General features: G+C 65.3%; 2 protein-coding genes across 19 annotated transcripts; one reads left to right on the forward strand and one right to left on the reverse strand.

Annotated features, from left to right (window-relative positions):
* Positions 1-758: 758 nt before the first annotated feature.
* HCFC1 (host cell factor C1) lies at positions 759-21,828 on the reverse strand. Of its 14 annotated transcripts, none has more exons than XM_085007511.1 (26): positions 20,656-21,828; positions 15,507-15,655; positions 15,263-15,423; positions 14,688-14,896; positions 13,707-13,791; positions 13,173-13,279; positions 12,025-12,204; positions 11,578-11,937; positions 11,326-11,486; positions 10,599-10,796; positions 10,063-10,287; positions 9,844-9,948; positions 9,471-9,690; positions 9,208-9,350; positions 8,974-9,112; positions 8,602-8,822; positions 6,736-8,194; positions 6,389-6,552; positions 5,350-5,794; positions 4,731-5,048; positions 4,518-4,606; positions 4,261-4,398; positions 3,847-4,032; positions 2,979-3,279; positions 2,760-2,823; positions 759-2,597 (listed from the first exon to the last, which is right to left on the reverse strand). In XM_085007511.1, the coding sequence occupies exons 1-26, from the start codon at positions 20,846-20,848 to the stop codon at positions 2,558-2,560; spliced, it is 6,060 nt and encodes a 2,019-aa protein (XP_084863637.1). In that variant the 5' UTR covers positions 20,849-21,828; the 3' UTR covers positions 759-2,557. The 14 variants fall into 14 exon arrangements, with proteins under 14 accessions (XP_084863637.1, XP_003135533.3, XP_084863636.1 ...); XM_003135485.6 differs by having other exon boundaries at positions 4,488-4,606; XM_085007510.1 differs by having other exon boundaries at positions 4,731-5,051.
* TMEM187 (transmembrane protein 187) lies at positions 17,421-27,022 on the forward strand. 5 transcript variants are annotated; one of them, XM_085007539.1, is made up of 3 exons: positions 17,421-17,514; positions 25,090-25,138; positions 25,739-27,022. In XM_085007539.1, exon 3 carries the CDS (start codon positions 25,986-25,988, stop codon positions 26,781-26,783), a length of 798 nt encoding a protein of 265 aa, XP_084863665.1. In that variant the 5' UTR covers positions 17,421-17,514; positions 25,090-25,138; positions 25,739-25,985; the 3' UTR covers positions 26,784-27,022. The 5 variants fall into 5 exon arrangements, with proteins under 5 accessions (XP_084863665.1, XP_084863664.1, XP_084863662.1 ...); XM_085007538.1 differs by lacking the exon at positions 17,421-17,514 and adding an exon at positions 22,812-24,281; XM_085007536.1 differs by lacking the exon at positions 17,421-17,514 and adding an exon at positions 22,812-23,004.
* The last annotated feature ends 216 nt before the right edge of the window (positions 27,023-27,238 follow it).

Consider the following 27,238-nt stretch of genomic DNA (forward strand, 5'->3'; position numbering starts at 1 on the left):
GTCCCCGGGCCTCAGCCCCTGCGAGGCATGGGGCGCCTGGGCTGACGCAGCTCAGGGTTGCTGTGGACGGGGAGCCAGAGCCTTGGCTCCCGGTGTCGAGAAGGACGGAGGGCGTGGCTTTCGGTGCCATGGTGACCTGCCAGCAGGGGGAAATAAGGCGGGACCGAGGGCCCCAGTCAGGAGCACGGGGACCGGGCAGCATGGTGCTGCTCCCTTCTGCCTGGCTGGCACCCAGGCTGTGCTGGGGCTCTGGCCTCTCCCCAGGCACTCTGCCCAACTAGCCCTGGCGGCGCCACCACTCCAGATATTCCCCCGCCCCACCAGTGGCACCGTTACAATGGGCTCAACGCAAGTTCTGCTGCTTCCCCTTCGGGGGCCTGATGGGTATGTAGGAAGGGCCAGACACGGGAGCCACTCTGCCTGACCCGGCTGCCCCGCAGAAGTGACACCCTGAGGGCCTTGAGCTCTTGGTGGGAGGAGCTCAGGCCTGGCCCACGGGCCAAGGAGGCCAGGGGTGGAGACCTGCCAGTCCGCTGGTCCGGGAGAGGGAAGGTGACTTGGTGTAGACACACGGAATCAGCAGCAGCTGCCCCGGGAGCCCCCGGGTCTGTGCCCCGCACTGCGGCTGCCATGGGATCTTCCGGGCGCCACCCAGTCCTGGTCCAGCAAAGCTTTGAAACACGGGAGGCAACTGGAGGCGGTTTGGCGAGTCTTACAGGGCCACTGCCACTTCCCAGACACAGCGAGACAGCAAGTGGTTATTTCAAAAAAAGTCTTTTTAATTGTTCAAAATAGCACAAAACGACATCGCACTATGGTAATATTGAGTCACAGGGGTTACTCTACAATAGATGAACGAGAGATCAAAGGGACAGGAAAACGACGGGACCAGGCGAGCGGGCTCCAAGGTGACTAAACGTGACATGTTTCCACAGCGAAATATACTATAATACAACCAACCAGAGGCCCCAGAGGGCGTGGGCTGGGGCGGGGGCTTGAAGAGGCTGGGGTCCCTCCAGCCACAGCTGCATCTCCAGGGCAGAGAAACGGGCTTTGAAAATACCGGCTGCTCGTTTTAAATTCTTTCTTCTGTGCGACCTGCTCGCAAGCCTGGCTCCTTGCCCAAAGCTTGGGCTTGGGGCAGAAAGCTGCCTCACTAGCCACTCCAAGCAGAGCCCCAAGCCCCCCCCCAAGTCTGGCCCCAGCTTGGGGACTGCACTGCAAATTCATAGAATGGGTGGCACCACACCACCGGCCCTCCCAGGCCGCCTCTGAGGCCGAGGCCCCTCCGTCCCGCACCAGCTTTGCCGTGAGGGGGTGGCTGCAGGAAGCCGCAGCCATGGGTGTCACATGCTCTAAGCCGGTCATAGGAGCCAGGGAGTGCGCTATGACCCAGGCCTGGGGACCAGGCCCCGGCCCCCACCTCGGGCCCATCCTCCTCAGACATCCGGCTTCGGGCTCCGGCAGCCTCTCCAGCTCAGGGCTCCGGGCGTGGAGCAAGCGCCCTCCTTCGTCCCAGAGGCCCGGGGACAGGCAAAGGGGCAGAGGGCAGGGCCCACCAGAACAAAGCGGCTGGGTGGCACACACCAGAGCCACAGGGGAGGTTCCGTGCCTCTCCTGGCCTGGCTGCCACCAGCTTCTCCTCCAGAAAGATCCCTGCCAAGGCTTAGCCAAGGAGAAAAAAAATGGAAAAAAAAAGATACACATTCTGTACACAGCTAACGACAACAACAAAAAAAGGGACAAAACCCCACACGCTAAGGCTAAAATTACAATAAAAATGTTAACTTCATCAATTTCAACTTAAAAAAATACAACAAATGCAGCAGTTGGTGATGCGGCCGAGGCCAGGCTGGGTGCGGGCGGCTCAGCGCCGGGGGGCCGGGGGCTTTCACAGAACATGGCTCGGCCCCGCGGGGCTCCTTTGCCACCTCCTTCTTTTTCTTCTCTCTCTCTCTCTCTCTCTCTCTCTTTCTCTCTCTCTAAGTGGGAAAGAAGAGGGCAGAGGAAAAGGGGGAGCACGAAGGCCTTTGAGCAAAGGCGTCAGCTTCCCGGGGACTGCTGGGCAGGGGCGGCCGCTCGGTGGTGGGACCTCAGCCAACAGAGGAAGATACCGGACCGGAGAGACACCCAGTGCTGGCTGCCCCGAAAAGCCTCTCGCAGCAGAGGCGGGAGGGTGCTGGGGGCGCCCATCCTCGGCTTCCAGGCCCCCCCACCTTGGGCCTTGGCCGCTCCCCGGATCCAAGGGTCACGAACAGCAAGAGGCCTGCAGGCTCCGGAGGCGCCTGCCGTGTCCTGTGCGTGTCCTTCGTCCTGTGAGTTTCTCGGTCCCGCCCTCTGAGGGCGTCTGCTCTTCCCGCCTCCGCCGTCTCCCACGGCCACGGTAAAATGTGCTTTCTTGAGATCATTTTAAAAACAGAGAGAGAGAGAGGGAGGGAGAAGAGCAGCCAGGGCTCGAGAGGGTGAGGCGAGCGCTGGGTGGGTGACGGGCAGGCCCTGGCGGGTGGCATTCCCGAAGCAGGAGGGGCCGGCGAGGAATCCGGGGCCGGGCGGCCTCTCACGGACCGTCTGCCTTCGACTTCTTTGGAGCGGATTTCCTGGGAAGGCGGGAGCAGAAGCGGAGCGTCAGGCGGGCCTCGGCGGGGCCTGCGGCGGCACCCGGCGGGCCAGCCGCCCTCCGGCTCCCACACGCTCTCCTCCCGGGCCCCGGCCCCGGCCCTGAGGGCTCCTCGGAGGCCCCCCCCCCACCTCCCGCTTACATTTCCGGAGAGGACATGGGCCGCTTGCTGGCCGGCTTGGTGCCAGAGCTGTCTTTACTGGTTTCTGGGAGGAAAAAGCACAGGGGAGGCAGCTGGTGAGCAGCCTGGCGAGGCGGGTACGACACGCTCCGGGGCGCAGCAGCCTCGGGGCCGCCCGCCCCGCCCCGCCCCGCCCCGCCCCGGGGCCCGGCAGTCCTACCGCCCCGACAAAGCACCCACCTTGCAACCACCTGACTTGGGTGGCTGGGCCGTAGCCCTTCTCGTTGCGGGCGGCGATGCGGAAGATGATGGCGGGCTTGGTGGTGTAGTCGATGTGGGCGTTGGAGAGGCTGGAGGACTGCACGAGGCAGGAGGGGCTGGGCCCGCAGTATACCCGCATGAAGGCCAGCTGGGCCGGGGCGGCGCTCTTGGGCTCGCCGCCGGCCTGCGAGCTCTGGATGGCCAGGTACACCGAGTACTCGATGATCTTGCCGGAGGTCACGGAGGGCGGCTCCCAGGTCAGGTGGGCTCCATCGGGACTCTAGAAGCGAGCGCGGGGCAGGGGTCACGCCGGGCCCTATCGGGCCCTGCGCGGCCTTTGTGACTTATTCTCGCCCTGCCTGTCCGGGAACAGAGAAGCTTCCAGAACAGGCTGCTCGCCCTTCACTCGCCCTTCGCTCGCCCTACTCGCCGAGCAAATCTACCTCACGGCCGAGGCCGAGACGCTCCGCAGGAAGGGCTTCACCCGCCCCCGCCTGGAAGGCAGCCCGACCGGGAGCAAGGCGCAAGCAGCATGAACACGGGTTTAGGACACCTCACGTACGGCCTGTCCCTCAGCCTCCCGGTGCCTCCGTTTCCTCATCAGGAAACGGGAGCTGATGCGCACGGGTCCCCGAGCTTCCGCCGTGAGAGGAGCGGACAGAGCAGGACGCTCACCGCCAGAGGCCGCCGACAGGAACCCGGCCAATCGGAGGCAGAGCCAGGAACCCCAGCCCGCCCCGCACCTCGGGGCCTCTCCCGAGCCACCGCCACCTGGGCCGGCACGAAAGGGAGCCCCATGCGTACGGACTCGCGGCCAGGGGCGGAGGAGGTCCCGCACAAGACGTACTTTGCTGATCTTGATGGCACAGGGGGCCCCCGGGAAGCCGGGCAGACACGTCTTAAAGGCCGAGATCTCGCTGAACGGCCCCCGGCCGCAGGCGTTGATCCCGGCGACTCGGAACTTGTAGGCAGTGCCCGGCTGCAGCTCCTGCTTCTTCAGCTGGTTGTAGTCGGGGACAGTGCCGGAGTCATCCTGGGGAAGAGGCCAGGTGACAGAGCGAGATGAAACTGATGGGACCGCCACCATGGAGAGGGCTGCTCGGCAGGTGGCCCTGGAACCTGCAGGCGGTTTTCGGCCCCCGGGAACGAGGCAGCCCCTTCCCCACGCTGGGGGCAGAGCCGAGCAGGCTGAGAGAGGGCTTCGCCACCGCCCGAAGAGGTCACGACCCACTGGAGCACGGCAGCTCCCGCAGACACTTACGTCCGACGGCACGGCGTCATCGGGTGGCAGGAAATAGTGCGTCACCATCACGTTGGTGCCCTTGATGACGCCCACGTCAAACCACTGGTTCTCCTTCTTCACGGGGGCTTTGCTGGGCGGGGGCGGTAGGTCCGGCTTCTGGAGGGTGGAAGGGGGGACGAAATCAGGCCCCCAGCCCTCGGGGGCCGGGGGCGCAGCCCCTCCCCACACAGGCGCGCCCGACGCACCACGCCCAGGGGCTCAATGCCGTTGGCCACCTCGGTCAGGGTAGCTGCGGCCTGCAGCTTCGCGGGACTGGCGACCACGACTGGCTGGGGGGCCACAAACGTGTTGGATGGAGCCAGGCCTGGGAGGAAAGACGGCATGAGCAGGAACAGGAGCAGCAGCTGCCGCGGGAGGAGGGGCCTGCACCCAGTGGGGCCCGCGGCACTGCGGGAAACGCGCCCGGGGCCGCACAGGGTCACACTCACTCTCGGTGGCCGTGGACGGGAGCAGGGCCACGGTGCTGGGGACGGCCCCGGCCAGCTCATTGAGGCAGTTGCTCTCGATGGTGGGGTCGTTGAGGCTGTCGGCAGGGGCCAGGGCCTCGGTGGGGAGGTGGTGCTGCTGCTGCTGGGCCTGCGCCTCCTGGAGCTGCTGCTGCTGCACCAGGGCGGCCAGCTCCTGCTGTGTCAGCACAATGGGGATGGTGGTGGCCTGACCCTCCTGGCCCTCAGCCGACAGGTGGCTCAGCTCCGCCTGGGTCACAGCCGCCGCTGCCTCAGATGTGTCCATGGGCTCCCCGGTGCCTGCTCCAGGGCGGAGGAAAGGCTACTCAAGAGGGGCGTCGGGCAAGGGGCGCCCGCCCCTGGCTTCCTGGGGTCCCGCCCCAGCTAGAGCGCCGCGCGGCCTCAGAGCTGCTCCCACAGCCCGTTTTCCAGCCCTTCCCGATCTAGAGATGCCGCCTCCCTCCTGGGGCCCCCCTCGGCCGGCCCTCCCTGCCACGCCTCCTCTTCTCGGGCCGCCCGGCACCAGCCAGGCTCCAGAACCGTGGGTCCTCACTCCTCCCGAGGGGCCTGTCTTCCCCTCGCGGCTCCCCCCTGCACCTACCCATGACAGCCTGCTGTGCGGCCTGGAGCACGGCCTGGATGGCCAGGGCCTGGGCTTCCTCCGTGGCCGCGGCCTGGGCGGCCGCCTCGGCAGCTGCAGTCACCGCCAGCTCCTCGGGGGTGAGCCCCGTTACCATGAGGGTGGTGGTCCCTGCCTGCGCCTCGGCCATCAGCTCTTGCGGAAGCGACAACTGGTCTACTTCGGACTGCGTGGGCGGGGGAGGCTGGACCACCACAGTGGCCACCACGGCCGAGGTGGCAGGCTCCTGGCCTGAAGACGGGTCCCCTGTACTGCTCAGATCCACGGCGGCCTGGAGCTCAGGGGTCTGGGAGGCAGACAGCACCTCAGCGGACTCCCCCATCAGGGGCGTGGCGGCGGGCTGCAGGAGTTGCCGTGGCGGAAGCTGCTGGCGAGGCCCTGGCGAGGCCTGGAGCTCCTCTGGGGGCTGCAGGATGTCAACAGCAGAGAAGGGCATGTCAGAAGTTTCTGTGTTGGCTATGGTCACTGTTATCGTGGCCGGGATGGGGACTTCGGTGGTCAGAGCCCCTGGGGTAGTTTCAGTCACTGATGAGATCTTCTAGAAAGGGAGAGAAACCCCATCAGAGGAGAGAAGAGGGGGGCCAGAAGCAGGCAGACCCGGATCCTTCCCCGTGGGCCTGGATTTGCATCCTCAACGGGCCTGCGCCACCCCGTGTGATGGGCGGGGGCGCGGCACGAGCAGAGACCGTCGATGGGCCGGCCAACTGCGACCCATCCTTGGACGTGTGCCGTGCCACCCTGACAGCGGGCGGCAGAAGGACAAGCCAGGGCAGACAGCTACAGAGGCAAAAGCGCCCGTGAAACCCCCAGGACGGGGGGGCTCTCTTGCCTCCTGCCTGCCAGGCACCCAGGCTGCCCTTTTATGGTCTGGACAAGGAGCCGGAGTGGCGCGTGCTTGGTGCGACAGTGCCATCTAGCGTCCAGTTCCAGAACAGCCGGGCCCGAGCTGTGGGAGGCAGCAGCGAGGCAAAAGGGAACCCCTCCCTCCCAGGGTTCTTACCGGCACCGAAGGGCCGGGCACCGGTGTGGACTGTGTCACGGTGGTCACAGCCCGCGTCAGCGTGGAGGACCCCGTCGTTGTGATGGGACTGGAACTGGCGATATTCATGCTGTCGCCCTGGGTGCTCTCCACCTCTCCCTGGTCGCTGGCAGGTGGTGGGGGATCTGTCGGGGGGCAAGCAGACAGTGGGCTGACAGGCCCCTGGCGGCCAGGGCTCCCCTCCTGCGCCAGCACCGGAGGCTGCCACCGCCCGGAAAAAACACCCGTTGCCCGCACTGGTCAACTGAGCCTCACGGAATCTCACACAGGCCTCTCGCGGAGCCCCAGGGCCGGCGGATGCCACCCACCTTGGTTGGAGCTCATGTTGGAGGTGACGGTGGTGGCCGTGTGTGTGGTGCCCGTCTCGTGGGTCTCGCAGGGGGGGTTGGAGCAGACCCTCTGCGTCGGGAAGGGAGCCAGCAATGAAGCAGCGGCCTGGGGAGTGACCGTGGGGGACGGTGCCCCCTCCAAGCCGGACTCCGGGGTCCTGTGGGCGGGCACGGCGTCGGGGAGCAGGGCGCCCACGCTGACCGACATGGTGGTGCCAGTGGAAGCGGTCTGGTGTGTCTCGCAGGGGCGGCTGGCGGGGGGCTGCTGCCCACCCTCTGGTTGGCCCGCGCCCCCTCCCGACGTGGCAGTGGTGGGCGTGTGGGTAGTGCCCGTCTCGTGGGTCTCGCAAGGCGGGTTGGAGCAAACCCGGGTCACGACGGCCGAGGAGCACAGCAGCGCCTCCAGGGCTGTTGCAGTCACGGCGGGGCCGGCTGAGCTCTCGTACACGAGCACGGGGGTGCCCTGCGCCTCGCCAGGCTCCCCAGCGCCCAGGTCAGTGCAGGCCGCAGTGGGGGTGCTGGTCGTGTGGCTGCGGTGTGCCTCCAGCGGGCGCCCCACAGACACCAGCGAGCCCAGGCTGGCCAGGGGGCTGTCCTCGCCGCCCAGGCTGCCGGCTCTGACCTGGGCGCTCACGGGGCCTAACTGCACCAGGGCAGTGCCGTGCCCGCCGGCCTCCAGGGCCAGGCTGGGTCGGAGGAGCGGGCCAGCAGGACACGGGGCCCCAGTGGCCATCACAGTCATGGTGGTGCTGGTGGCGCTGGTCTGGCGGGTTTGGCATGAGGGCTTGACGGCGCCCTGGGCACCCTCTGCGGCGCCGGCAGCCGCGCCAGCAGCCACGCCGACCCGGACCGCAGCGGCGGGCACGGTGCCGGCCGCACAGGCGAACCGGGCGTCTCGCCGCTGGCCGGCCCCGAGGCTCGACATGGCGGTGGTGGCCGTGCTGGTGGTGCCCGTCTCGTGGGTCTCGCAGGGCGGGTTGGCGCAGCCGTGCTGCCCGGCCATGTTGGAGGTGGCGGTGGTGGCCGTGTTGGTGGTGCCCGTGTCGTGGGTCTCGCACGGCGGGTTGGAGCAGACTCGGACCACGCTGCCATTCTGCTGCCCCACCGCGGAGCTCACGAGAGAAGCGGCGGCCTCCTGTCTGTCACAGACGAACTGCACTTGGGTGGGCTGGGGGTGCCCCCCGAGGTTAGCCACGACGGTGGTGGTGGCCGTGTTGGTGGTGCCCGTCTCATGGGTCTCACAGGGCGGGTTGGAGCACACCAGGGTCACGGTGCCAGGCTGCACGTCGCCCTGGCCCGAGTCGGCAATGGTGACGGTGGCCGTGGGCTGCTCTGTGGTGGGCGAGGCCAGGATGGACACCGGGAGGTCGTGCACAGGCTGGGCCTCGACCCCGCTGGGGGCTGTGATCAGAGTCACCTGGGTGGGCTGCGAGACGGGCTGGGGGGAAAGGCGACAGGCAGCGTCAGCGCCGCCGCCCCGCCGCGTCACCCGCGCCGGCTCCTCGAGCCACAGTCTCGGCAACCCCAGGACCTGCCTGCCTGCTCAGGGCCCAGGGAGGAGGTGCCACAAGGACTAGGGGCCCGTGAAGGGGCGGGGACCCTGCCGACCCCGTGCTGTGCCAAAGCCCCGCCGCTTCCAGAGATTCGGCTCGAGATGCGTGAAGAGGAGACCCAGGCTCAACGAAATAGGAGGAAGAACCCGGCCGCCCACAGCGGCGGTGGTGGTGGCAGTGGCGGCGGTGGCAGGAAGCCTAGGAAGGCTGCCCCGTGGCGGAGCCTGGGAGCCTCAGACCGGGGCATCCCTTCCGGCGCTGGCACTGGCACCGGCACACGGCCCGCACCTACCTGCATGGTGATGGTGGGGGTGGTGAGGCCGCCGGCCGCCGTCAGCGTGGTCTGCGCTGCCGACACAGTGATGGCAGTGGGGTTGATCACCTGGCTCGAGAGGGTGGCAATGGTGCCCAGGGTGGTGATGGGCGTGGCCAGGGAGGCGCTGGTGCTGTGGCCCCCGGCTCCGGCGAGGCTGGTGGAGACCGTGCCTGTCACTGTGCCCAGAGTTGTGACGCCTGCAGGTGGGGAGGGAGGCAGGCGTGGGATGCGGGCAGAGGTCTGCAGCTGGCGCCCTCTTCTCTGCCACTGTCCTCCCCCGGGCAGGGCTGGGGGCACCCGACGGGGAGGGGCCCCTGTGCCCTCGCCCCGAGCCCAAGGCCTACACACCTGTGGTGCCCTTCACAACCAACGTGGTGACAGCCGGCTTGACTGCGGAGACGGTGACGGGGGTGACCAGGCGGACGCCCCCCATGGGCACGGTGCGGAGGATGGTGCCCGGCTGGCCCGGCGCGCCCTTCAGCACCACCTGGACACCAGAGGAGAGCGCCCCTGTCAAAGCAGGCCGCCCCCCGCCCTGCCCCTCTCTGTCCCCAGCGGAGGACACAGGTGGCCCGCGCGCACCTGGGTCACGCCTTGCTGCCCGTGGCCGGTGGCGATTTTGGGCACGGCAGTGATGATCTTGGCGGGGGCTCCGGTTCCGGAGGTCATCACCTTGGTGGTGATGATGGTGATGGGGGACTTGATGCCAGGACTGCTGGTCACACCTGGACGGAAGAGGGTGGCGGACACGTCCCGTTTCTCTCAGGCCCCCTTCCGACGGCTTCCCCCCCCCGCAGCCCCTCGATTCGAGCGCGCCCGCGCCCGCCCCGGGCGCCGGCCCTCACCCGTGGCGCCCGCCTGCGTGATGATGGCTGACATGGGGATGGTCTTGATGATGGTGGTGGTGCCCGGCTTCGTGGTGCTGGGGGACACGCTGCTGATGCCAAGAATGGTGGGCTTCGTGCCTGCCCCGCCAGCCTGCGTGGTCGTGATGATGGTGGTGGGCTTGCCGTCTGCGGACGTCACCAGCTTCAGGATGGTCCCGGCTGGCAGGGGCCCTTTGGTCTGTACGGGGGAGACACGCAGGCGGGGGAGGTGGGCGCGCGGGGAAGCGGCGTCACGGCCGGACGGGTCTGGCTGGTCTCTGAGGAGGCGGTGCCGCCCAGGCTCGTGGGCTCTCGTCTAGGCCCGGACACAGTCGGGGGCCCCCAAGCTCACCTGGATGATCTGAGTCACCGGGCCGGTGGACGCCTGGCCCGTGACGGCGGAGGTCTGAACTGGCTTGGTCTGGACCACAGACATCACCTTGCCCAGGTTGGAAATCTACGAAGCAGAGGACGGAGCAGCAAGAGTGACCCAGAGACCCGGCCAGGACCCAGCCTGGGCGGGGCTCTCTCGGAACGTGTCACATGCGGCAGGGGGGCCCCCGTCGCTCACCAGAGCACTGCCTCCGGGGACGGAGATGGGACTCTTCACCAGGGTGATGGTCTTGGTGACCCCACCCACCACCGTGGTCACCACCTGGGCTTGCTGGGCCACTGTCACAGTCCCTGACTTGTGTACTGTGATGATGGGACGGGTGGACGTGTTGGCCGCAGAGGAGACGGACGTCCCCACCTGGGCAGCCGCGGTCTTCAGCATGCGAGTGGCTGGGTTGCTCACCTGGAGGGAGCGGAGCAGAGCGGCGGGCGGGGCGGAATGAGCCCAAAGGTCCAGGCAGCCCGGCCCCCTGCAGGTGAGCAGGGGTGGGGCCACCCCCCCACCAGGAGCTCAGCTCGGTTTAGCTCTCCTCCCGCGAAGCAGCGGAGGACACTGACAGGCCGCCTTCTGCCACCCCCCTGAAGGTGCCAGCCCGTGCCACAGCCCACAGCAAGCACCACGTGTGGAGCGACGGCCTCGCAGGAGGGACCGCCGTCTGACTACAGTGCCCAGAACCCCTGGCATGGAGGCCGCCGGCTCAGGGGGACGCTCACCATGACAGGCGAGGAAGCCACCTTCACGGTGGCTGGGAGCGTGGTGGTGCCAGGCGTCACGGCCACTGTCTTGACGATGGTGGTGCCGGCTGGGACGCTCAGCACTGTGGGTGCCGAGGACGGAGGGATCTTCTGGGTGGCGGCGGCCGCTGCTGCCAAGGCGGCCATGCCACTCATCTGCGGGCTGCTGCCGATGACCTGCAACGGCACGGGGTGCGTGAGCCCGCGGAGCGCCGGGGCCGAGGCCGCCCGACCCCTGCCCCTCGGGTTCTCGGCGCCCCTGAGGCGGCGCCCTCTCAGCTTTCCGGACTGCCTGGGCCTGCTCTGCCGGCCCCAAACCTGGACTCCTACCACTGCCGGCAGACCTGGACCGCTCCCCGGGTCAGATCCACCTGTGCCGCGTGCGCCTGGGTCAAGGCCCAGCTGGCTAGACGCTCCCCTCGGGCTTCAGGACAAGAAGGCACACGTTTAAAGCGCCCTTGAGCTCAGAGGGCAGGGAGGTCCTTCTGAGGGGGTAATTTCTCTCTTTTGTTTCTCTTGGCTGCACCTATGGCACATCAAGGTCCTTGGGCCAGGGACTGAACTGTCGCACGGCAGTGAGACCCAAGCCACTGCAGTGACAACTTGAACGACTTATTACTTCCTAAGCTGGTGATGAGCAAAAGCCCCAGTTGGGACTCGGGTCCCCTCTGCAGGCCCCCGGCCACCAGGAAGCCTGGCTCCTCACCGTGCCCTGGGCACTCTGCGTAGGCACGACCATCCGCACGCCTGCAGGGAGGGAGGTCACAGTGACGGGGGCTTTCCCAGCCTGGCTGGCAGGTCGCATGGTAACCAACGGGGTTCCCGTTGTAGCCTGAGGACCGGTCACTTTGAGCACAGCGGGGACACCTGGCAAGAGAAGGGCTTCTGTGACGCGCCTGTGCTTGACCTCTGCCCACGCAGACGCCCAACGGGCAGGAGACGCTGGCCCCCGGCTCACCTTGAGTCCTGGCTGCAGCGGGCACGGAAATCGAGCTGCCGGGCACCGTCGGCAAGACCTGGATGGTGGTGGTGGTCGGGGGCGCGGCGGCAGCCTGGGGCAGGAGCGTGATGCCTACTTGGGTCAGCGGCTGCACGGCAGGTGCGGCTGCTGCGGGGGCAGGGCTCTTGGGAGGGTTGGCAGGCACAGACGGGACTGGATTGGGTGTGGGGGAGGTGGCAGTAGCAGCCGTGGCAGGAATGTCATATTTCTGGAGCTGCAGAAGGTAACTGTCGGCTGTGGCCACTGCCCCCCAGCTCACCTCCAGCGAGTTGGTGTTGGCTCGCACCAGCTGCACCCGGGCCGGGGGCGGTGGCTTTTCTGTGAGAGAGCACCGCGGGTGAGAAGGGCGGGCAGAGGCCGCCGGGGCAGCCACGGCAGAGGCGACGCCCCTCCAATGGGCCTTACCTGTCTCCAGGTACCAGAGGTCCTTGCAGCAGACCTGGTTGTTCCAGGCCTTTCGGTAGCCGTCACGCCCACTCCAAATGTACAGGCGGCTGTTGATGGCGACGGCGCAGTGGCCGGCTCGGGCCCGGGGGACGTTGTCCTCCAGCGTGTCCATCAGGATGGTCTCCCAGGCCATGGTGTCTGGGGAGGGCAGACGCGGAGGTCAGCACGGCCAGGGACCCCCCCCCCCAGTGGCTTTCGGCCTCTTGCCGTCGGGGCCGGGGACTTAAAAGCAGGAAGTCATCAAAGATTACTAAGTGAAGACAAAACCAAAAAACACGACTCTGGCAAAAAGACCGCCAAGATGACCAACCACAAGCTACAAGCCGGGAGATCTGAAACAAGATGTCACTTCTCGCACATCAAACAACACAAGAGCCTCTAGAAAGAGATGGGAGAGGAGGGACGCCAGGCTGCGGAACAGGTGACAGGAGGACCTGAGCAAAAATACCTACCCTTGCTCAAGGTAAGAGAAATGCCAGCTCCACCCGTAGGGTGCCTGGCAGAGTGACTCTCGTGCCCGAGCCGCGGGCGGGGCGGCCCCCAGGGAGACACGCTCACCCGTCGGGCCTGCCGCCGGGGTGTCTGCGTTTGGCCACACCCCTCGGACGGCATCTCTACCTCTAGGGGTCCCCCTCCAGGTCACTTGCACGTGCTGAGAACATACTCACGGAGCAGCGTCGCTGCAAGTTTCGACACCACGAGAGCACGTCAAAAGAATGAGGCCCCTCGCCGCCGCGCGGGGTGGGACGGTCTCCGGGACGGAGGGGAGGGCCGTGGCCAGGCGCGGCGCCGCGTGGAGCGGGCTGCCGTCTGGCGGCTCGCTTTAAAGGCACCTATAGGCAAGGCTCGTCTATGCAGCCAAGTCCCGGCAGGGTGGGTGAGCAACCCCCGGTGGGAGACGGGAGCGGGGCCGAGCCTGCGCGCACAGGGCGGAGGAGAGCGGCCCTCGCGGCGCCCTGACCACTGGCTACCTCTGGTGGATGCTAGAGAGAGGCCCGGGCCTCGCGAGCTGCTTCGCCCCCGGCACTCCCCACACAGCTCGGGGCCGAGGGGGCCCGGCCGCCCGCAGCCCTCTGCAGGCCGCTCCGAGCCCGAGGAGGCCATACCCAGGTTGAGACAAGCCAGTGTGTTGGTACACTTCCACTCCTTCTCGTGTGTGGCCACTTTGACGTCATCCATGACGAGAGGCACCCAGCCACCAAACACGTACATTCTGGGACGAGGGAGGGAAGAGCAGGAGAGGATTGTAGAGGAGGTGCCGAGCTAGATGCCACCTCTTCCATCCAGAAAGGCCTAAAGACACTCGGTCCTCTAGCTCTCCCCAGGACGCACGAAGCTCCTACTTGGTGGCTCAGCCCTCACGAGAACTGTGTCACCCAGTCCCCACTGCTTGCATTCGCTTGGGACCGTGGCATGGCCGAAGACTCGCGGCTGCTGCTGGGGAGGGTCTTGAACCGTCCGTGCCCCTCTCCCCGGCCTCTGCCTTCCCTCAGTCCCCAGGGTCAAAATGCAAAGACGGGGCTGCTGAACGCCAGCCCGGCCAAAAAGAGGACTCCTGCGGCCTCAGGGACGGCTGGAACGAGACTGCGAGCCCAGGGTGGGGCCGGGGAGGAAGGAAAAAGCCCCGGCTGGCTACTCACTTGTTTCCTATCGTCGTGGCCGAGTGGAGGCTCCGAGGAAGAGGTGCCACCCCACTGAGACTGGGCTTGTTCCACGTCAGAGTCTCTGCAAAGACCAACGGGGAAGGGAAGGTTACCCACGCATTTCCCAGCCTGTCTCCCATCCTGGCAGCAGCCTCTGTGAACGTCCGCTCAGCACGCGCTCCCCCCGACGCCACCTCCACGGCCTAGAGCATGGGCGCCGGGCAGGCCGGGCGGCAGGGACCCCCGGCCCCGATGAGCTCTCGTCAGTGCCAACCCTAGCCGCACAGCCAGCTTCTCACCAGCCTGAACTTCTTGCAACCGCTCCGGATTCCCCAGCTGGTGCCCAGGCCAAAGAGCCCCCAGCGGCCTTGTGCTCTCTCGGCATCCGATCTGCCGGCACCCGAGCAGGGTCAGTCCCCCAGCACAGCCTAACCACTTGACAGCTGATGGGGACTCGGGCTACGAAACCTACACCGTTCCCTTCCAGAAAGGCCCTTACGTCTCCCCTTACTCTCCGGTAACCTAGCAGACCAACTTTGCACACTGAGCTTCCCTCCTCTTACTGATTAATTTTTCTAGGGCTGCACCCGTGGCACAGGGAAGTTCTCAGGCTAGGGGTCGAACTGAAGCTGGAGCTGCGGGCCTACACCACAGCCACAGCAATGCCAGATGCGAGCTGCACCTGCATCCTACACCACAGCTCACAGCAACGCTGGATGCTCAACCCACTAAGCGATGCCAGGGATCGAACCCACTTCATGGATACTACTTGGGTTCCTAACATGCTGAGCCACAACGGGAACTCTGAGCCTCGCTCTCCCTTAAAGAAGGGCCAGAAGCTCGGGGAAAGACGACAATGCCAAATAGGGGCCTCTCCCAACTGTGCCACAAGAAAGATGCCCACCCATGAGCCCACCTCAACACCCCGCAGGCTAGCTTGGCCCCGGGGCCCCTGCAGCCGCCGCCCCCATGTCTTACCAATATCCAGGGTCCAGAGGTCGCCTAGCCTGCAGCCACTCATCCCTCCATAGATCACCAGCTTGGACTTCTTGTTGTCTTTCTCGGTGTAGACCACGGCCGTATGCGACTCCCGCGGCGGGGGCAGGACACCGTAAGTGATGGGAATGTCCCAGGCTACCACTCCAGAGCCTGGCCGCAGTTCCAGGATGTATAAGTCATTCAGGTACCTGGAGAAAGAAGGCCAGTCCTGGCAAGCCTCGCCGGCACACACCAGATGCCCCCCCCGCTCCTGCCGGGACGAGAAGGAGTCGAAAAGGAAGAGCAGGCGGGCCATGCCAGGCTGCACTGCTCGCGAAGCTGGGTGTGGGACGAGAGCCTCCCAGGCGCCAAGGGGGCACCTGGCTCAGAAAACAGCCAGCAGGGAAGCTGCAGGCAGCAGACCCCGAGGAGGAAAGTGCCAACTTGACACCGGGTCTGAGGAGCAGGAACCAGCCCCAGGCAGGGCGGCGCCCACCTCCCAGCCTGCCCGCCGGGCCTCGCCAGGGCTGGAAAGCTCCTTGGAGGGCACTGAGTGCCAGCCTCCTCCGCCTCACCTGGGAATGTTGTTCTTGGGGTCCTCGCTGTCGTTGGCCAGACCTCCGAACAGGTAACATTTGTTGCCCACGAGGGAGAAGCTGTGCCCGAGCCGAGGACACGGAGGGGGCCCGTTTTTGGGCGTCTTTGCCTTCAGTCTCTTCCACTCCCATCGGCTCGCCTGCAAAATCAAGAGCCAGTAATTCAACGCGGGGTGAGCTGGGCCACCTGTCCCGCGGCGGCGAGACGCGCCCGGGGCGTCACCTGCAGCTCGTAGAGGTCGTTGCTGTATTTCCCGTACTCCACCATGCCTCCGAACACCAGCAGGCGCGTCCCGTCGCACACGAAGCCATAGGCCGCGCAGCCTGGAGGGATGTCCCCCCTCACGGCGGGGATGAACCACTGGTTGGTCGCTGGGGGGATAGGAGGCGGACGTCAATACACCTCGGGAGCTCGCGGCACCAGAGCCCCCGGCCCTGCTCCGCCGGCCGTGCAGCGAGCGGCCTTCCGATGCGGTCCAAGAAAGGAGAGGCTGGGACGCCACCTCCTCTCCCGAGGGTGTGGGACTCTGTCCGTTCAGCACCCGGGTGCCAGCCCCCATCCCGGCCGCTTTCCACCCACCCCCACCTCAGCGAAAGCAGCCCGGCACGGCCCCGCCTCGTGTCCCGGCCGCGCCAAGAAGCAGGAAGTCGCGGACCAAGGGAATCCTGGGGATGTGGCCACCAGCTTCCTTCCCCTGCTCCTCTTTGGGCCATTGGAAAGAAACGGCTGACACCCGAAATGCCCGCTGGGCAGCCCCGTGCCCTTCCCTCCGGGTGCCCCGGCCTGCGGCCTGCACCTCCCCGTGCAGGAGAGCCAGGGGGCGGGGACCCACCTCTGCTGCTGTTGCCCAGTGCCACGGTCCATGGTACCCCTTTGCCCCAGAACAGGGTCAGAGGTGACAGCAGTGCAGCTGGGCGTGGGCTGGGGGCCCTGCAGCCAGGCTCACGACCTGCCCTCGCTCGGCCTGGCACTTCCACGCCTCACTTCAGGCTGCCCAGCAAAATCACGGGGCGAAGATCCCCCTCTTCGTTACACGTCATTTAAAGGGCTCTCCCGTCAAGGACACTCCACACCCCCTCCAAAGCCTCAAACTGGCAGCCACAAACCTCATTCCACGTCCCTAGATCAGTTTGGGTCAAAAGTGAGAGAGCAGACCGGGACGGACTGGCAGGTGGCCAGGGAAGGGACTGGGGCATGAACGGAGCGCCTCTTGGGGTCTGACTGCTTCTTGGCCTGACTTGCTGCCAGGCACGCCCTTGGTCAGCAGGTAACCCAACCCCTCTGCTGTCACCTCAAGATTCAGCGCGCACCCTGGCAGAGAGGCCTGCGCCGACACAGAAGCACAACTCTAGGGCCTTTCCCAACACAGAGGTGCCTGCGCGCCCCTACACGGCTGTATAGCTTGCTTCGGGACAGGCTGCTGGCCCCCCGACAGCTCTGTGGAGTCCCTGGGCCTCCAGGATGCCCAGCAGCCGGCTCACCCCTCCCCTCTCCCGCAGAGCCAGCCCCGGACTCCCGCTCCCTGCCTCAGTCTCCCCCGTGGTACAAACACGAAGTAGGAAAAGCAGCAGCTCTCCACGCTGCGGCAAATCGCCCCTGCACACACGGGGGGGCAATGGCCTCACATGATCCCTGGAAAGAGTTTCATCCAATGGCCAGGAGTTCCCGCTGCGGCAAAGTGGGTTAAGAACCCGACTGCGGCAGCTTGGGGTGGGTTCCATCCCCGGCCCAGCACTGCCAAGCAGAGGCTCAGATTTGGCCCCTGGCCTGAGAACTTCCACAAGCCATGAGTGCAACCACAAAATAAGTCAAAAAATAAAAATACAATAAAAAGGCCAAAACACCTCTGAGAGCCCCTCTGTCAACCTCCTTCAACAGCTAATGGCACAGAGTCCGGGAGCAGCAGCGACTTACTCGAGGTGACCGAGCAACACACACACACAGAGACAAGAACCTTGCTCCAACTTCAAGGGACGGCAAGGTGCCCACACAGGGGCCCTCCGCACAGGAGCCAAGGGCCACCCTGGCTCACCCACGCACCCGTGTGGCCGCCACACACAGCTTTCTCATCACACCCTGACCGCTGGGTCAGCTGGCCAGGCTAGACTCGACCGGTGACACATCCCCAAGCTCCTCCCACAGGACCGCAGAGGGGCCGTCTGGCTCTGGAACACTCCGGTCAGGGCGGGGGCCCTCCGCACGCCCATCAGGAGCAGCCCGTCAGGCAGAGGTAGGGACCCTTCTTCCTGTCGCCCCATCTGGGTTCTGCCCTGGGCCGGCCTAAGGGACCACCTGCGACAAGCACAGCTGCCCTCCGTGGCCCCTCATCGTGGTAGCTCATCGGGGGAGGGGGCGGCACGTCGCCCAGGCTCCGGGTCCCTCCTTCCCCGTAAGAGGAGGGGTGCGGGGAAGGGGGGCCTCGCGGCGGGAGGCGGGAGCTGGCGCGCGCCTGGCCTCGAAGCACACGCAGCGCGGGTGATCGGGAGGGGCCACTTCTCAGAAGAGGGGCCACCGGAGCAGGGCCCTGAAGGCTGAACAGGATTTCCCGACACAAGAAGCCAGCGGGGCTGATCAGGAAGTGACTGTGCGAGGCGCGGAGGGCCCGGGGCGAGGGGGGCCGCTTCGAGACGCGCTCAGCCCTGGGCCCAGCCCCGGGCCCGTGGGCCGCAAGGACCCCGCTGCCGCCTCTAAGCCCGCGGAGGGAAGAGACACGGAGCCGGCCTGACTCAGCCGCCGCTGGCAGAGTGACCCTGGACGCGTCACTTCCCCAGTCTGACCCCAACCGCCTCAGGGTGAAAACGGAGAGGCACCCCCAGATACGCGGGGGCTCCTGCCCGCCCGCCCCACCCTCCCCCCTGCAGGATGCGCCCCACCCTGCCGGGCCGGGTCCCTCGGGCTAATCCGCTTGGCTGCGGCAAGGAAACTCCCTGAGGTCAAAGGCAGTGGCTCCCCTAAGGCCGCCCAAAGGCCGGCTAAGGGTCCCACAGCCCCCGAGGCGGGAGGACACACACTTTCCCCTCCCCGGCCTTTAGGTGCAGCCCCCCCCCCCCCGCCCCAGTGGCTGAGCCAAGCCAGACGGCGAGCACGCACATGCCCCCCGGAGCCTTTGTCTTAGCGACCCGGAGCCCTTCCAGATGCGAGCTCCCCCCAAAGGGCGAGTCTCTCCGAGCACTCATCGCGCAGAAGGAAAAGCGCTGGAGAGTACACTCTGACCTCATTTGAGACAAAACCAAGGGAAGCAGAAGGCCAGCTGTCAAGGTGGCAGCTGAGGATGCCCGAAGGATGCCCAGCATCTGCGCCCCGGCTGGCGGGAGAGGCAGCACGGAGACTGCAGGAGGAGAGCGAGCGAGCGAGCACTCCGCGAGGACCAGGGAGTCGCCTAGGAGACCCATCAGGCAGGGCACTCTGCGAACTGCCGCCCTGGAGGAATCGGGACCGTGGCCTCCAGAAGGCTGGCTGGCCTCTACCCGGCACGTCCTTGCAGATGGAGAACAGAGTAACGCCCAAGCGGTCCCCTCATTTCAATAAACTAACGAACACACAGAGGCCCCAGGAAGCAGTGGACTTTGGAGCTCACGGTAACTAGGCCCCTGCCCTACTTTCTAAAATTGTATTTCCCTGCCAAGGAGCCTGCTCCAGGCCTTACGAGAAAGAAGGGGGTCCGAGGAGTGCGGGAGGTTCTGCTCAGGGCAGCCGCCTCTCTAAAGCTGGCCCTGCCCCTTGGCCTCACCGTACTGGGCCACCGCTGCCACCGCAGCTGCGCCAGCTGGCATGCAGCCCCGCGGCCAGCCCAGCCTCACTGGAGACAACAGGTGCTCAGACCCAGAATGGGAAGGGCCACCAGCAACCCTCCGGCCTCTGAAAGTCAACTCTGTAGGGTCAACAACCTTCGAGATGCACAGAACACTGTCCTTCGCGCCTGGGGGCTGGTGGGGGAGGGGAGCACCCCACCAAGAGCCCCGCTCCAACCCACATCTTACCCCGGGGCCACCTCCAGGCCAGGAGGAAGAGGAAGTGCTCAGGCGCCAGGACCTGGTACCGCCAGAACCTTGGCGCGAGAGGGGTTCGCTAGACGGGACAGCGAGGGAGAGACAACTGGAAGGCGGCCAGGGACCGCGGCTGCTGGGAATGCACCTCCCCGGCGGCGAGGCGAGCTTCCTAAAATCATGCTGTCCCACCCGGAGGGGCCGCGCCGCACCGCGCCGCCTCCCCGTCTTTGCCCCGGCACAGAACGTGCAGGTCCACCGTCCTGCGCTCGTCCTCGGTGAGGACGCCCAGCCCCTCGCTCGGAGCAAGGCCAGGTCCTGCGGGGCAGCAGCGACTCAACAGGCAGCTCCGGCCCCAGGCGGCGCTAGGGGTACAAAGCTGGCCAAGTGGCCACCACGGGGGCAGGAGCTGCAGGAGGATGTGGCTAAGCCCCCGAGACCTAGCAGGGACACCAGGCAAGAGGCCGAGCCGGCGCGCCAGCAACACCTGGAGACAGAGGCGCAGCGCAGTCCCCAGTCTGTCACCGAATTCCGCTCCTCCCAGCCAGCCAGGCCGTGGGTTGGGGGGAAGCAGGAGAACGGCCGGGCTAACCCCCTCCAGCTCACAGAAAGCAGTGAGTCGGGAAGGGGTGAAATTCATCTCTTACACCAAAGGGCCCCAGATCAAGACGACAGGCGATGTGAGGAGAAACGCCCCAGAAGTAAAATGCTGAAAGTGATCAGAAGCAATGCCATCTGATCTGTGCGTCCCCAAGGCTCGGGCACAACGGGCGAGACGGTCACCCCGCAGGGCACACAACCCGCCCCTCCTCCAGGTGGGGAGGAGGCTGCTCAACTCTGCCCCGCTCCTCTAGAGAGGCAACCAATCTGGAATCCAGAAGTTGTCATTTCTCCTGAAAGAGCACTAGAGCCGGGGAAGAGCGGAGCAGGCGCAGGAGGGAGGAAGGGGGTGGGACTCTGCGCCAAAGGGACGCATCCGCCCGCCTGGCGGGGGTAACGGTGTATGTCTGAAGTCACCACCGCTGGCGACGCCCCCGCTCCCTCACCAGCCGGGCTAGAGGGTTCCTCTCCAATAATGAAAAGCACCCCTCAAACACAGAAGCAGCAGGGGTGTGAGAGCGGGGAAAAGCAGGGAAAAGAAGGGAAAAGCAGAGGAGCCGGGCACGGCAAAGGGTCTCGGAGGGGGGAGAAAAAAGCAGATCACTGCGGATGGAGAAGGGGAATGGGAGGAGGAGGAGAGGGAGGACGGGGAGGGAGGAGGGAGGGGGGGAGGGAGGGAGGGAAGGCAGGGGAGGGAGAGGGAGGGGATGGAGAGAGGGAGGGAAGAGAAGGGCGAAGAAGGGAGAGAGGGAAAGATCGGAGGACCCAGCGGGCTTTGCACTCACCCGTGTTGTACACGTGCAGTTCGTCCACGATCCCCTCGTTGCCGCCGCCAAACACCACGATGAGCTCCTTGATGGCCACGGCGCGGTGGCCGTGGCGGGGCCGGGGTACTGGACCCGACCAGCCCACCACTCGCTTCCAGCGAGGCTGCAGGAGCACCGCTGGCGAGTTGGCGGGTGACACGGCCGAAGCCATAGTTCCGGGAAAGGGCGCGGTGGAAAAAAGTCACCAAGCGAGAAGGAAGCCCCCCAATTCCACTCACACACACCCCCTTTAGTCTAAGACGGCTCTCACGGAGAAGCGGTTCCTCACACAGCGGTGGACGGCTCCATGGAGGCCGCCATCTTAACTATTCTCCTTCACTTCTGCTCTTCCCCTTCTTCTTGCTCACCCCGTCTCCTCAAGAGCCTCCTGAAACTGCCGAGCGCCTGGGCCCGAGAAGCTGGAGGCCGCCGAGTCCCGCCGCCCTGACTCCTTGCCTGGGAGCTCCCACTTACAAGCTCGGGCGGGAGGCCCTGGGAGCCGCCATCTTGAGCCGCCTCTCTCTCCTCCCTTCCTCAGTCGTAGCCCTCCCCCGCCGGAAATGGCGGAGCCCCGGCCCGGTTCCCACACCCCCCAAGTCCCCTGCACTGGCCGGCTTCCGGGGCGGGTGGAAAGCAGCCACAAGCGCCGCGGTCGTCCCAGCCCCGTCGGCGCTCAGACCACAATTGTGGGAGCCGCCATCTTGAGACCGTCCCGCTTCCCCGCCCAGCGCTTAGTGCAGCGGCCGCTCCCGAAACAGCCTCGACACTCTTAAGGAATAGAGTCGCGCCAGAGGCCAGTGGACCGAGCCCGAATTCTCGACGGCTGCTCGGAGGCCCACGCCGTACGGCTCGTGAGGTCTCGAAGCTCTCCCCTTAGTCCGCCTCTGCGGCTCAGGCTGAGCCTGCCGCCCTGGGAGCCGCCATCTTGAGACAAGCTCCCCCTTCCCCCCTATTCTCTTCCTCCTGGGTCAGTTCTTCCACTGCAAACCAAACGCAAGGCAGCGTCCGATCCTCGCTTCCCTCCTTATGACTCCTTCCCACAGGAGCCGCTCCAAAGAGGTAGAGTTAGGCCCCGAAGTGGCAACTGTACGGCAGGAGGAGCGGTAACGGCAGGGCGCTCATGCCTCCTCCCTGGGAGCCGCCATCTTGTGTGAAGAAGTAACAACTAAACATGGCGGCGGCGGCGGTCGGGCGAGGGGGCGGAGTCGGGCGACGTCACTGTTTTCCCCACCACCACCTCTCCCCCGCCCTCGCGGGCTTCTCCACCCGGCCGAGGCCTCTTAAAGGAACCTCGCGGCGAGGGACCAGGGCTGCTGCGCGCTTGGCTTGGAATCAGGCCGCGCTGGGGTCAGGCACAGGCGTGCCCAGCCCTGGGGCCCCCCCGAGAGCCCCTCCACGCCTCCGCCCTGGGAGCCGCCATCTTGCCACTTCCCCTCGCCCGGCCGTCCTCGGGCGTCAATAGCGACTTTCAGCACAAAACAAAGATGGCGGCTGCGGCATCTGGGGAATGCCCGGATGAGAAGGCCTCAGACGGGGTTGGCCCCGCCCCCCATGGGAACTGCCCCCTGGGTCGCTGAAGGGACACACTCTAGAGGCGTCGCCTTTAACTAACAGTGGGGACAGGAACAGAGGCTGCTGAAGGCGGCTGGCGGGACACATTCGAGTCAGTCCTAGGGTCGAGGGAGCGGACGTGTTTCTGCTCCGCACACCCAGCTGCCTCAGAGCGGCGGCCCGAAGCCCGCCGCCGGGGGGAGCCGGGGGCGGGGCGGGAGTGGGCGGGAACGCGGCCGGGCGCGCGGCGCCGGGGGCGGAGCCCTCCCAGGCTCCCAGGCCCGCCGCCCCGCCTCCAGGCGGGGGCGCCGCCGCAACCGCCGGCGCCCCAAGGAGACGAGCCGGGCCGCCGCGCGCCGGGCAGGCCCCCCGCTCCTCTGGCTGTCGGGCGGGCAGCCCGGCCTGCGGCGCCTGAGCCGGGCGGGCGGGCGCAGGGGAGCTCCGCGTCGCCTCGCGTCACCCCGCGTCACCCCGCCCCGCCCGCTTCCCAGAGCCTGCGCCCCGCCCCGCGCGCAAGCGCACAGCCGCCTTTCGGGTCCGCCCTTTTTCGAGATTTGAATTTCCCCCAGCAAAGCCGAGAGGCCAAATACCCGGATGGTGCTCGCTGGCCTTTTCGCGCCAATACTGTAAGTTCTCATAACAACCTTCAGAGGTGGGTACTGGCGTCACCCCCACGTTCCAAATCTTGCAGGAGACCGTCTCATCGCAGCACCTTCATGGTCACTGCCAGACGCAGGCTGTAATGCGCTGCTGTCCGGGGTCTTGGAGTGACAGCAGGTGAACTTCCCAGATTCTGTCCTCTTTATTTCATCTTGACATCCACCAACCTCTAGCCGAAAGTTGGCCTGTCCTACAATTCCAAGTGTAGGCAGCCAAGCCCAGAGCGTTAGCCTGGTGACTATGTCACCAAAAGAAATGATGAGAGATCATTTTAGATCAGATGGCTTTTCCTATGGAGATCCTGAAATTAATTACAAGACCTACTGGCAGGCTGAATAACTGCTTTGAAATTACCGTAGTTATTCAGCCTCCCGCAGAGCCTGTCATTTAACCTGTTAATAAAGAAGCACAGGAGTTCCCTGGCGGCCCAGTGGGTTAAAGATTTGGTGTTGTCATGGCTGTTGCTCCAGTTCCACCCCTGGTTTGAGAACGTCCTCATGCCCCAGGTGGGGCCAAAAAAAAAAGAAGAAGCAAGCACATATATTATCACACATTTTCAAAAATGTTTTAATACCTGTCTTTAGACGTATTAAATTTATGTTGGAATTTTCTGTCGTAGTTTATGCATCTGGAGGCATTTGTTTGAGAACGGCCAAAGAGTCCTGTGACGCAGCTAAAGACGAGAGCCCTCACCTGTGTTTGTGTGGCCTCTGACCATTCACAGCACCGCTCTGGCCCCAGGTCCTTCCCCTGTAAAATAAGGAAGCCGAGCTGCTGGTTCCCAGGGAACTCGCCCCCGTGCAGTGACTCTCTTCTCAGAGTTCAAGAGTCACGGTGCTGGCTCTAGGCTCCTTGGACATCCGGGTGGCCCCTGATCTGCAGAAGGGCAGCAAGGGTGGTCCAGGGAGTCCGGGGCACAGCAAGCATTTATTAGAGATGCTCCCGGCCGAAGAAGCCAGTACTGCAACAGGTGATGGTGGCTCCTGACCCAGGAAGCAGGAGCACTTCTTAACGCTCAGCCAGGAGTTGTCATGTTTTGCAGGACTTCCCCCAAAGACCCCAGAACCAGCACCCGCGGGGATAATGCTCTTGAGCCCGCTGGCCATCCTGTGCTGAAGGAGGCTGGGAAGAACGTGGAGTGTTGGGTCCCAAGGCTCCTGGCAGCTCAGGGGTACAGCGGAGCTGGGCCATAAGGTCCCCAGCGTGGTCTTCTGGGTGGACCTGGAAAGCAGGTTTCCCTTTCCGTTTGCACAGCGGCCGGAGAGGGCTCACTTGCCCTGCCCTGTCCGGACCTCCTTCTCTGACAGGCTGACACTGTTTGGCTCCTGTCCCTGGCTCTCCTCCATGGCGGCTGGCAGACAGGAGGATCTTCACGCCAGCAAGTCAGGCCCCGGGTGGGTTCAGGGAAGGACCCAGAGACACTAGGTGTTCCGCTGGGCAGGGCCATGCCAGTGCCACAGAGGACAGGACAGCCGAGTTGGGGGTTGTAAGCAGGCCAGGCGCAGGGGGGAAGGAGGGCAGACTGTGGCCTGCGACTCGCTCGCAGGACTACGTGCAGGTGGCCCTTAGGCGTCTGGCCCAGAGGTTGCCTTTAGCAGAGGGCTAGCCCCCGAGGGGGCCGAGCACGGTGCCATTGGCCGTACGCAAGGGAGATGCTGGGGACTGCAGTGCCTGGACCCCTTTAGAGGTGGCCCTCCTGGAGGTGGGCACCTGGGGCGGGGCAGCCCCCTGGGCTGGAGGCCGTGGTAGGCGGGTGGCAACAGGGCCCCGCGCTGAGGTGTTGCAGAGTCGGGGCAAGGGCTTCAGTTCAATCTGTGAACTTAACAGCAGGCCCTTGCGGCAGGATTAGAGCCAGGAAGCTCCCCCTGAGGCCCGGCGGGCCCCAGTGCCAGTGTGCCAAGCGAAATGGCAAACAGGAACGAGGAGCGAGCAAGGAGCCAGAGGGAGAAGGCGCAATCGGACCCTCGCCCTTCCAGGTCCTAGACTGCCAAAGGCAGCCTGGACCTTGTGCTAAGTGGTCCACACATCTAAAAACTCACTTAATTCACCCAGTGACTCCGTAGGAAGGTGCATCCTACAGGTGTGCAAACAGGCCCAGAAGGGTTCTAGGCCCGGCTCACACAGTCTTGCCTGCTGTCTTGCCTTTGAGTCATTTTCAGAGCATTGACCTGCCTCTCTCATGAATATTCTTGCATTTCTCAGCCCCTAGGCCCACTCCGAGCACAGCCGCCCCAGCACCTGACAGTCCACGGTAAGCCCACGCTGCTGGTTGGCCTGGGACCGCAGGAAGCGGAAGGGTTGGTGGTGGTGGTTTGGGAAGGTGTCGCACTTCAGGGCAGGGCAGGCTGGTGAACCAGGGTGACAGGCCTGGGGGCCGCTCCCCCTGCCACCAGCCTCAGCCAAGAGGCGGAAGCAAACCTTTCCTTCCCATCTCCCCTCCTCGCTGACCCCCGGTGCCCCGTCCCTCACCCTAGAGACCAGAAATGGGACCACAGCTTGTGGTTTCTAATTGACCTGGCTATTGGGTTAAAAGGGCTTCGGGGCACGCCTGGAAACGTCCACAGTTATAACAGCACTGAGGTGGGTTCAGCCATAAACCTGGGCAAGATTTCAGTCTCTAAATGCGGAAGAGCAGCATAGGTGTCAGGAGAGAGCGCCATGAAACCGCTAGGTAGAGGGTTCCAGAGGGTTCCCGAGGCTTCTGGAGGCCACGCCCACGAAGGCAAATGGACTGTGGCTCTCGCTGCACTTTTATTTCTGTTTTTTTCTGATGCAAGCGGGTGGCGGATCCCGAGGCTGCGAAGTGGGGGAAGATTTTCTTTCTAACCGCACTCTCTTTGTAACCACAAAGGAAAGAGGCAGAACCCGGGCCTCCGCCGGTGCCAACCAATCAGCAGAACCCCCGCCTTCCCCGGCCCGCCCCCGCCCCTGCGGAGCAAGGTCACAGCATCTGCGGCGGAAATCACGGGACGGCTTCCTGCTGGCTCAGCCGGGAGGCCGAGGCGCGGCCGTTGGGCCAAAAACTGTTTATCTGAATCCTGAAACACCCGCGGCGACAGCTGCTCCTTGCGCTCTCCGGCCTGGGTCACACCTCGGGGATGAAGGCCGCGTCGGGGCGGGCCCTGCTCCACGTGGCCCTGGCCAGCTGCCTGTGCGTGGCCGCCGTCCGCAGCGGTGTTTTCGACAGTGTCTTCGTCCAAGTGGGCCGCGAGCACTACGCCGAAGCCCCGCTCGCCGGCCTCCCCGCTTTCCTGGCCATGCCCTTCAACTCACTCGTTAACTTGGCCTACGTGCTCCTGGGCGCCTACTGGCTCCAGAGCGAGGCCAGCACCCCCGGGGGCCCCGCCGAGGTGCAGAGGGCACGCTACCTCAAGGATGTCTTCGCCGGCATGGCCCTGGTCTACGGCCCGGTCCAGTGGCTGCGGATCGCGACGCAGACGCAGGCCGCCGCCGTGCTGGACCAGTGGCTCACCTTGCCCATCTTCGCGTGGCCCGTGGCCTGGTGCCTCTGCCTGGACTGGGGCTGGAAGCCCTGGTTGCTCCTGGCTGTCGAGGGCCTGTCCCTGAGCAGCTACGGCCTGGCCCTGCTGCACCCCTGTGGCTTTGAGTTGGCGCTGGGCGTGCACATGGCCACTGCTGTGGGCCAGGCCCTGCGCACCCAGGGGCGCCGCGGCGGCACGTCCTCGGCAAAGTACTTGGCCCTGGGCGTGCTCTCCTGCGTGGGCTTTGTGGTCCTCAAGCTGTGTGACCATCAGCTTGCGCGGTGGCCTCTCTTCCAGCGGCTCACGGGCCACTTCTGGTCCAAAGTCTGCGACGTGCTCCAGTTCCACTTTGCGTTCTTGTTCCTGACGCATTTAAACACTTGCCAAAGACGCCCTCCCGGGGGGATGAAGTAAAGCGAAGAAGGAAGGTGCTCCCAGTGTCAGGTGACGGCTGACAGCGCACACAGCGATGCCGTGGGAGCCTGTCCCTTCCTGTGAAGTTGCGGGTTCGTGTGTTACAAAGAGTCAATTTCATGAAGGGTTAGGGTCTCTGCGACTTACTTTCAAGGTGCAGGGCTGTGGGGAGCCTTTGCCCTATTCTTGTGTCTTTACTGCAGCTTGAAATTTCTCAAAGTAAAATGTTGGTTGTCAGACGTGGGATGTCGGCTGCAAGTGCAGGCTGGTGACCATGGGACAGGGTAGCTTCTGGCCCGCCTGCCAGGCCAGGCACTGGGGTCACCCGTGAGTGTCCCCAGAGGTGTCTGGGTCCAGGGAGCCTGAGTCATAGCAAACTCATGCTGAGCAGACGGATGGGGAAATCCGAAGGCCAGAACACTTAACTCTGTGGCATCTGTGACGACCAAGCTGAC

This window comes from Sus scrofa, chromosome X (assembly GCF_054392235.1).
Source record: "Sus scrofa isolate SSC_HxYL_T2T_F1_AM1 chromosome X, Sscrofa_HxYL_maternal_Yorkshire_Landrace_v2.0, whole genome shotgun sequence".
Classification (NCBI taxonomy): domain Eukaryota; kingdom Metazoa; phylum Chordata; class Mammalia; order Artiodactyla; family Suidae; genus Sus; species Sus scrofa.

Coding starts and splice junctions, on each gene's coding strand:
- HCFC1 (XM_085007500.1), bottom strand. CDS start 20,848: ATGGCTTCGGCCGTGTCACCCGCCAACTCGCCAGCGGTGCTCCTGCAG. Junction 10,288..10,598: donor TGGCTTCCTCGCCTGTCATG/GTGAGCGTCCCC, acceptor CGCTCCCTCCAG/GTGAGCAACCCAGCCACTCG. Junction 3,280..3,846: donor GTGCCATCAAGATCAGCAAA/GTACGTCTTGTG, acceptor GCTCGCTTCTAG/AGTCCCGATGGAGCCCACCT.
- TMEM187 (XM_085007539.1), top strand. CDS start 25,986: ATGAAGGCCGCGTCGGGGCGGGCCCTGCTCCACGTGGCCCTGGCCAGC.